General features: G+C 36.3%; 2 protein-coding genes across 6 annotated transcripts in view; both read right to left on the bottom strand.

The window, feature by feature from the left end:
- Positions 1-2,550: 2,550 nt before the first annotated feature.
- lenep (lens epithelial protein) lies at positions 2,551-4,463 on the bottom strand. The gene is made up of 2 exons (XM_051132139.1): positions 4,072-4,463; positions 2,551-2,779 (listed from the first exon to the last, which is right to left on the bottom strand). Exon 1 carries the CDS (start codon positions 4,268-4,270, stop codon positions 4,079-4,081), a length of 192 nt encoding a protein of 63 aa, XP_050988096.1. The 5' UTR covers positions 4,271-4,463; the 3' UTR covers positions 2,551-2,779; positions 4,072-4,078.
- Positions 4,464-6,825: 2,362 nt separating this feature from the next.
- Positions 6,826-9,667, bottom strand: part of shc1 (SHC (Src homology 2 domain containing) transforming protein 1) — a 44,005-nt gene continuing 41,163 nt past the window's right edge. For all 5 annotated transcript variants that reach the window (XM_051130662.1, XM_051130664.1, XM_051130665.1 and 2 more), the window contains one exon: positions 6,826-9,546. In XM_051130662.1, coding sequence (XP_050986619.1) covers positions 9,418-9,546 — 129 coding nt within the window. In that variant the 3' untranslated portion in view covers positions 6,826-9,417. The remainder of the gene's footprint in view (positions 9,547-9,667) is intronic.

Here is a 9,667-nt window from a genome sequence, read left to right as displayed (position 1 = left end):
AAAAAAATTCAGATGTAATCCCCTTTGTAATCACTGGCATTTTTCAAAAGTAACCGTAATTCAATTACATATTTTTTCTCAGTAACTGTAACTAATTACAATTACATTTATTTTGTAATTAAATTACGTAATTCCGTTACATGTAATTAGTTACTCCCCAACACTGCTCATGAATACACTCTGTAGTAGCTAAAAAATGTGTTTGTAATTAAATTACAGTCACTTTTGAAAAATGCCAGTGATTACAAAGGGGATTACATCAGAATTTTTTCACAAACCCACTCCACTTAAAGATTTAATCGACTTCTTTCATAAATTGCATTGACTGCTCTAAAATGAGACACCAATGTTTCAGGAGTTTAGGACACAGAATAGAACACATGCTTATTCGATAACTGTTTTATTTCCTATTTGGGTTTATGCATAAATATTATTTTTTAAGATTGTTTTTTCCAAGGCATTGTTAGATGCTAGTGTTTTCTGTCATAACTATGCAAACATTTGATTTCAAACCCAGTATCATAGCTATTACACTGTTTCTTGTTATGATGTTATTTACGTTATGATCTTGTTATGACATATAGCACGGTGACCTGAGTTCAATTCCCGTCTTGAGGTCCTTTGCCGATCCCGCTCCCGATCCCGCTCCCCTCTCTTCTCCCAGCTCTTTCCTGTCATCTCTCTACTGTCCTATCACAATAAAAGGCATAAAGAGCCCAAAAAAAGAAAAAGAAAAAGAAAACTGGTATGACTGCACTGTATCCCTAAAATGTCTAATTTGAACTTGCCGTTTGCTAGCAACTGATTTCTTCATGGAAGCTTTGCGTTCAAATATTTCAACTCACATCAGTGTTTCGTGTCTAATAATTTTAACACAGAACATCTAAATAATCTATCAAGCAGCTGTAAGTGAGATAATGTACATTCAGCCAGTTGTTATCACAAAATAAAGATGTATATTATCCCTTACTATTATAATCTTAATTCAGGTGATAAAGGATTTTGAAAGTCTGACAGTAATCAGTGTTGAACGCTACTGTAAGGCTAACTTTGCCTGGTTTAAATGTTTCAAAATGATTAACAGTTGAAAATATTAGAAAATGAGAAGAGTAATCAAAAAGTAATAAGTTACATTACTTTAATAAAGTAATTGAAAAGTTACACTACTTATTACATTTTAAATCAAGTAACTTGTAATCTGTAACCTATTACATTTCCAAACTAACCTTCCCAACGCTGTTCACGAGACAACATGAACCGGCCATATTAGCGGCACTGAACCGAACAAAACATGCATATTTTGCTAATTATTGCTGGTGAAAATGGTGAAAATTATTATCATGTTTTGGACTGTAATAATTGGTCGCCCTGCTGAAAAAAAAAAAACAGCTAAAACCAGCCTAGGCTGGTTGGCTGGTCTTAGCTGGTTTAAGCTGGAAATAGCTGGTTTTAGCTGGTTGTTCCAGCTGGTCTCCCAGCCTGACCAGCTAAGGAAGTGACCAAAACCCCTCTAAAACCAGCCTGCTGACCAGTTATGACCAACCAATTTCTGGCTGGTTTTAGCTGTTTTTTTTTTCAGCAGGCCAGACCGGAAAAATCAAGGAGAAGAGTGCAAAAAAACTGTCTGAGAAACAAAAGGTGTTTGTGGTTGGCCAAACTGAACCAGGATTTCCAGAGAAACTTGACAACATTCGTGTTTGCTCTTATCATTTCCAGTCAGGTAGGTCAAATATTATGCTAATATCTTAATTAATACTGCTCGCATGTATCTTTACAACCTTTTAACTTTAGTTTATCTAAATATAGCGCTCTTTACTGCTTACTAAGTCCTTCTCTATATGATATAGCAGCTTCCACATTTTGGTTCCTGTGGTTTAGACAGCATAAATTAGCAGAACAACATATTCAGTAGTACATTAACCGTAGTACATTCTGCTGTTTACACCCGAGTATCTCCAATATGGGCGTGCATCCGGGCAACTGACCAAATCGTGAGGTAAGTGCAAAGTAGGGTTCTGGCTGGAAGGGATACAGCGCCGATAAACAATGAAATAAAATTTTCTTCCTATTAGATTGTGTTTCTATTAACGTCTACACCTACCCCACCCTAAACCTAGCCCTTACCATATTACAAAAACAGTATTATAACACCAGTGTTGGGGAGTAACTAGTTTCATGTAACAGTTACGTAATTTAATTACAAAATAAATGTAACTGTAATCTCTTACTGTTACTGAGAACCATGAGTAATTAAATTACAGTTGCTTATGAAAATGTTGATTACAAAAGGGGGTTACATCTAAATATTTTCACCCACTTACAGATTTAATTGACTTCTTTCTAACTGATATTTACAGCAGCATACTGTTGCATTTGTATTCACATAAGTACTCTGAGGTAATATAGTGTTGTTACATAGAAACTATTAGGCCTACATTACTTAGTCAGTTTGAAAATTTGAACTATTTACAAAGCCGTTGGACCATTTATGTAAGCTATTTGCAAAGAATTACACAGTCAGTTTTCATTTTTCTTTTTTATTTACTGCACAATTTTCTCAAACAGTGTTGTTTAAAACATGTTTGAATACCACCAGCGTGTTGACAGGGATGCGGTCTGTTTGCCTCATATGAAGCCTATGTGATGCACTGCTTTAGAGTACATTACTACAGCAACCTCTCATAGTCGTGAGCCGTGTGTTTATGCATGTGTGAAGAGATGTAGTTTCAGGCCAAAGCGTCAACACATCTGTGATGAATCATCCACTGACTTAAAGGCTCTGAAAAAGGAAAAATCAGAAATATCAATATACAGCTGTTTTAAATATCATCTGGTGATTAACCCACTAATTTAGTAATATGAAATGTATTCAGGTGTCAAAATAATATATTCACTAGACTTTGTTTTTTGCAGTTGCATAGGGCACCCTCTAATGGTAGAATCATTAGATTGCATACACTTACATAAGGTCGAGGCTGAAGTGGTTGTGAGCCCTTGTTTTGTTTGAAGAAATGTTAAAATTTAATTGAGTACTGTTCAGCATTAACAACTTATAGTTATTGAAACCTCATACAGCTTAGAAAAATGGCTAAATTAGTTTTTTAGTTTGTTATTGTTAACCTAAATTAAAATTAAAATGATTAATCTTTTTCAGTAACTGAAATAAAGCTGAAATGAGAAAAAATGAGAAAATAGTTCCCTAAATTGTGATTTTTTTTTTTTCTTCTGCTGAACACAAAAAATATATTTTGAAGAATGATGGTAACCAAACAGTTGTTTGACACTAATAAATAATAATAATAATAATATGAACATCATTGGGACTATCAAATTGTTTGATAAACAATTTTTAAATAATAATTAAGTAATAAATAAATAAAAAGTTGTTGATAAATAAATAAAAATTAGATATAAAATTAAATAAAAAATAGATATAAAATAAATAAATAGTAAATAAATAAAAAATTGATAGAAAAATGCTCATTCAAAATATTAACAAATACTATAACCTAATTTATACCAAACACTATTTTTTGCTTTGGTAAACATCATAGAATTCTGTTGAACACACACACACACACATATATATATATATATATATATATATATATATACATATACATAGGTAACCAATCATTTGCTTGTCACTTTTAAATAATAATAATAATAATAATAATAATAAGAAGAAGAAGAAGAAGAAGAAGAAGAAGAAGAAGAAGAAGAAGAAGAAGAAGAAAACCTGAGGGTGAGTAAATGATAACAGAATTTTACATTTTTTGGGGTTAACTATTCCTTATCTGAAAGTAGTTAATGTACTAAAATAACTTAAATAAACAAATAAAAATTTGATATAAAATAAATAAATCTGATATAAAATAACACAAATTAGATAGATAAATAAATAAATAGAAATTAGACAAAATAAACAAATTAGATTAATAAATAAATTAATTAGATATAAAAATAGCTAATTTAAAATATGAATAAATAATATAATTTAGTACTAGAACATTTTTTTAAACACATTTTTATTAGATGCTATGGTAATTTTTTTTTTTTTTTTTAATTTACCTTTCTCTTAGTCTAGGATCTCTTTGATGCACCAGCAGCAGAGCAGGAAGTAGAGGCACTCTTTAAGAGACTGGATAACTCCATAAGCCACATTCCCTCCCAGCAAGTTCTTGCCATGGCCCATCCTCAGAGCTGCATCTCTCAGGTTCTGGCCCAGTGAGGAGGGCATGGCCTGGGCCATCGGACGCTGGGGATGCATCTCACTCCACCGCTCCACGGTCGACTGGAGAGCGCGAGCGATACCTGAAGGGAGGAACTGGAGCAGACCGGGCCTGGTCCTTGTTTGCCGCTGCGCGTTGTGAGTCTCCACTTTTTCTTTCGACCGTAACGTCTCTTCACACGAAACCTTAGAGCGAACTGACTCCTGTGTGTTGTGGGATACACGGACCCAGTGCCCCCCTGCAAAATGGGTTTTATTCAGCTGTGGAAAATGCCAGCTAACTGTTCACCTCCTATTACACAATGGCCTCACAACATCTCTCATCTACCTATTGTTCAACTCTAATTCCTCTACTGTGCAATGAAAGGACCTGAATGACTGTCAAAATATTCACACAGTGCACAAACAAATACAGACCCTGTCATTTCTTCTGTAATATTATGAAGAGTGTTACGATATAATTCTGAGATGAGACATATTTGGAGCAATGAACCACCTGAGCAATAGATTTAGGCTTATTAATTAATATAAAACTGATCTAAATCAGTGGTTCTTAACAGGTTCGGCTATGGGTAAGGTAAGGCTATTAAATAGCAGGCCCAAACTAGTTTTTGTTAATACAGTTAAGTTGGTTTGAGCCACCACAGTCATTTAAACATACAAAATAACACAAATTGAAAATAACATGGCATTTTTGGCTTATGGGAACAACACTCACCATGGTGAATACACAATACTAATTCTGACAGGACAAAATTTTTTCTGAGGTGAGAGACTTTTGAATTCATAATGATAGAATAATGACACTAACATTAAGCCTGACAACATCACATCTGACCGCAGATACTGATCGGGACAGCGCTTTTTTCTCAGGCACGTTTTTCGCTGCCATTTGTAAAATTTCTGGGTCTGGCTTCCGGTGTCATCCACGTCCAGCTATTTTCAGCTTTACAAAACAGCTCGTTTTGCTGCTTGATATCGCAAATTGGTGTATTGCCATATTATTTTATTGTATTATCTTAATTGTGAGAACACACTTGTTTGTATAGTGCAAACAATTGTTGTTGTATCTGCTTGTTGAGTCTGACGTCATGCATCACCATTCCGGGTCCAAACCCTCTATTTCGTACCATAAGAAAACAATAAATGGTCGTGTAATACTATCAAAAAATTATAATCCTAACCTTTATCTCCATACCAAAATCCCAGATGACCAGTCAGTGATTCAGCCTTTATAAAACATTACAATTTTAGTATCTTTATTTCCATGAGCACAGTAACAGTTTAGCTTAAATGTGTAATGTAAATACAAAGACTTTATTCAACAATTCGTCTCCTCTACAATCACTGTAGCAGCATTTTGGAGTGTATCCCCTGAACGCAAATGGCATATGCTGTTTTGTGTCAGCTGCAACACACGGATACATTGTTTTCGTTTTGAATCGAAGTGTAAATAAATGTAGAGAACGTATCCACTTTGCACAGGTGATGCAGAGAAGATGAATTGTTGAATAAAGTCGTTATTTTTGTTTTCTTTGCTCACAAAAAGTATTCTCGTCGCTTTGTAAAATTACGGTTGAACCACTGATGTTACATGGATTATTTTACTGATCTCCTTGCTATACGTTTCTGGACGTTGATCATGTTAATTACATTGCTGTCTATGGGAGCTGTCAGAATGCATCAAAAATATCTTAATTTGTGTTCCAAAGACGAACTAAGCTTTTATGGTTTGGAACGACATGTGGGTGATTCTGGGGTGGAGCAACCCTTTCAGTCACGACTTAACAAGCAAGATAGCGGGTTTGCACTTACGTCACAGTTTGGCCAGTTACCCGGATGCACGACCATATTGGAGATACTCAGATGTAAACAACAGCATTGATTGCACGGTTAAAATGTACTACTGAATACATTATTTTGCTAATTTATGATGTCTAAACCACGGAAAAAACACGTGGAAGCTGCTAAAATCACGTAGAGAAGGACTTAGCAAGCAGGAAAGGGCACAATATTTTGACAAACTAAAGTTAAAGGTGGTAAAGACACGTACAAGCAGTATTATTTAACATATTTGCCTAATATTTCACCTACCTGACCGGAAATGATAAGAACAAACATGAATGTTGTCAAGACTCCGGAAATCCTGGTTCAGTTTGGCCAACCACAAACCCCTTTTGTTCCTCAGACAGTTTTTTGCACTCTTCTCCTTGATTTGGCATAACTTTTGGCAGTTTGTAGTGTTCTTCCTGGTCTGACCGATTAGTACAGCCCAATACATGATAATAGTTTCATTTTCAGCAGCAATAATCAGCCAAAATATGGGAGTTTTGTTCGATTCAGTGGCATTGTTTACATTCATTGCCACCAACATGGCCAACTAATTATGTGTTGTGAAAACACTTGATAATGACTAACGAACCGGAAGTCTTGCCTGTTTGTTGTTGTTGTTGTTGTTGATGAGGTTTCTTTGACTGTACACTTCGTGACCCAATTTTTGTTCGACTCACCAGTTGAGAAACACTGACAGATTAGAGCCGCTCAAAAAATTAAGCAATAGGCAACAGGTGAAATGAAACGCACCAGGAAAGGTGAATGATATACGTATTTATATATGTAATCTATCATTTGATACAGGTGTAAACATTATGTTTTCCCCAAAGAACAACAACATAAAAAGAATTCTTAAAATAATCAAAAACATGTATTTTAACAAAAGAAGCAACATTTATATAAGCAAACAAGAAAAAAAAAAAGCCTTTGGCTTAGAAAATAGCAAACAACCAACCACAACACAAGAGTCACCATTACCACAATAACAGGAAGTGTTTCCATGCAACAAAAGGCCGCTGTGAAATATGAAAATGAGCAAACAGTTCAGTGGCGAGTCAGAGTTGTAAAAGCCAGATTATTCCAGACCATTCCAGCCCTGCGTATGTATGCATCCACGCGCACACAGACTCATAAACACACTTTGTTTAAACTCCATTACCAGCTAGTGACCAGATCTGTGCTGCTATCAGCACATAAAAAGTCTGACGTCAAATGATTAAAAAACCATTCAATGCATTCATTTGAATTACAACAGGCTGAAATATACATTAGCATGAAGGCTGGTCACATACAGTTGCAGCTGGGATCCATCTGGATATATAATGTGGAATGAATGTTGACCGTTGACTCAAAATCCACATCCATTAAAAAGACTAAAAATAAAACAGTTGCCCATTTCAGATTCATAAAGCATCCAGATAATGGTCTTTGTATACCCGACTAAGCAAATCCTCATGATTTACATAGATGTATGTGATAAACACAACATGTTTGTGTTGTCTTAAGTAGAGCTTGTCAAATCTTACACCTTTATGGTCTTTTTTTTCCACCCAGTACAATTCTGTGAGTTCCCAACGGATTCATGTGATACAGATCCACACAGTGAATGACTGGTTTGAAACGGATATTAGCACAGGCGAAGCTTATTTACATGTAGTCATATAGGGCATCTAAGATCGGTTTCTAAATGAGAGATAAAAGGTGTTATTCACAAACCTAAGTTTAAGCAACATAACGTGGTACTAACTGCTATTATTATTTAACCCACAGACCAGCACTAAACTAAGCGCAGTAAAAACAGCATAGCAGAATTAGCGTGCCAAAGACCTGTACTGAGCTTCGCTAAACTTGTGTCGTTTTTGCAGTCGATTATCTTTTCAGCTGTGTTTTTTTTTGTCTGAAAAGAAAGTGTCATGATTAGAATCACAAAAGGCGACTGTGTTTTATCGGTGTGTCTGTGTTTGGTAAAAAAGGCACAATCAATATCAGAGCAAACAAAGATGAAAAAAAGTGGTTTCCTGTTTGTGGCTTCAACAGAAACTGCACTTGTGGCTGCAAAGACACCTTCAGAATTCATTTGGAGTGCTGGATGGCGAGTCCCCTGGCATGTCGTTTAAATGCAAAGTGATCATAGTGAATCTTTGAAAAGGATGCGCGTTTTATAATACACATCTTAGTCCTCCTTACGCTTTCTCTTGTAACTCAAGTCCCCGAACATACAGAAGCAGCTGACACCTCGATACACGTGAAGATCGATTGTCAATGCAAACTGAAGTAATGTCCACAAGAAAAATAGAGCCTCCCCGGATCAAACCATCCTGATGATGTCGTCAGCTGATCGAGATGACATCGTTGCAACAAATATATAAATTCTTAGTTAAAATGACATCATAAGGCGGCTTTAATCTGACCCCAAACCACAGTCCTTCAGTTCAGGCTTGCACGCACATGTCCACTGATTGCACTTTTGTTTTCTCTCATCCCTTTTGATGTTGTGCGAAAAGGGAACCTTTCCTTTTTCCACAGACTAGCTTTGTCGTATCTCGTAGCGGGCAGCGTCCCTCACAGCGTCTGCTTATTTGCATAAGGAAAAATCCACACGGCATCCGTGCTGCTAAAGCTTTCACATATGTTCAGGGGTCTTCCCAAATGGCCAAAATTCCCAATTTTTCTTGGGGATCACGTTCGGAATTCGGTAAAGGGTTTTGTGAGGTTGAGAATAAGATGACTTTTGTGTTATCCACTGGGAAAGTGATATTCCGGTGGGAACTACGACGAATGTGATTCATTCAGCACGAAAGGTTGAAAGATTGTGAAAATGAGCTCGGTATTCTCTTTAAAGTTTTGCATATTCATCACACAGTCTTGACAACGCTCTCCGAAAACGCTCAAGTCTTTGGATTTTGCCCATTGCACCAGATGTGAATCTTTAGAGTGCTACAAAGGTTCTGCCATTTTAGTACATTCACATCAACTCTCAACTCTTTAGAATGCCCGGGCCTGTTGCCATGGTTACAGGTGCACCCCTCCCCCCCAGACTTAATTCAAGACATGATGTCGTGTTTGGGAAGTGATGTCATCATCATTACGCATCCGTTATCTTTCAGACGCCTCATCGTTTGGCTTTTTGTAATCGCTTATTTCAAGCAACGTGTCCTTTAGTCTTTGAGTAGAATGACTGCATCGCTTCGTAATTTCATGGTCGGTGGTTGGTACAAAATTTTGTGTTTCTCTGAAGATATGATTAGCTTACACTCCCAGTTGGAAAAATGTTTTTCTCTAATAGAGTCTGGCATAAAAAGTAGGAAAGGGAGGAGTTTATCTCTTTTTTTTCTCTCTCTTTTTTTTTTTTTTCAAGCACGGCGATCAACTGGCTGCTGCAGACACACCTCGCTTCCTGCCGAGATGATTGGCAGCCGGTTGTCCATGTGATAGCTAATCAAGTGACTGACGCTCTCGAAGCGGTGGTCTTTGGTGCGCACCTATGAAAGGAAAAGAGACGTTAAAGTTGGATCAAAATATTGAGAAAACCGCCTTTAAAGTTGTCCAAATGAAGTTCTTAGCAATGCTAAAAAGTTTTGATATATTTACGGTAGGAAATCA

Source organism: Labeo rohita, chromosome 16 (genome assembly GCF_022985175.1).
Source record: "Labeo rohita strain BAU-BD-2019 chromosome 16, IGBB_LRoh.1.0, whole genome shotgun sequence".
NCBI lineage: Eukaryota > Metazoa > Chordata > Actinopteri > Cypriniformes > Cyprinidae > Labeo > Labeo rohita.
Note: the sequence above shows the minus strand (reverse complement) of the source record. Positions and strands in the feature narration are given on the sequence as shown.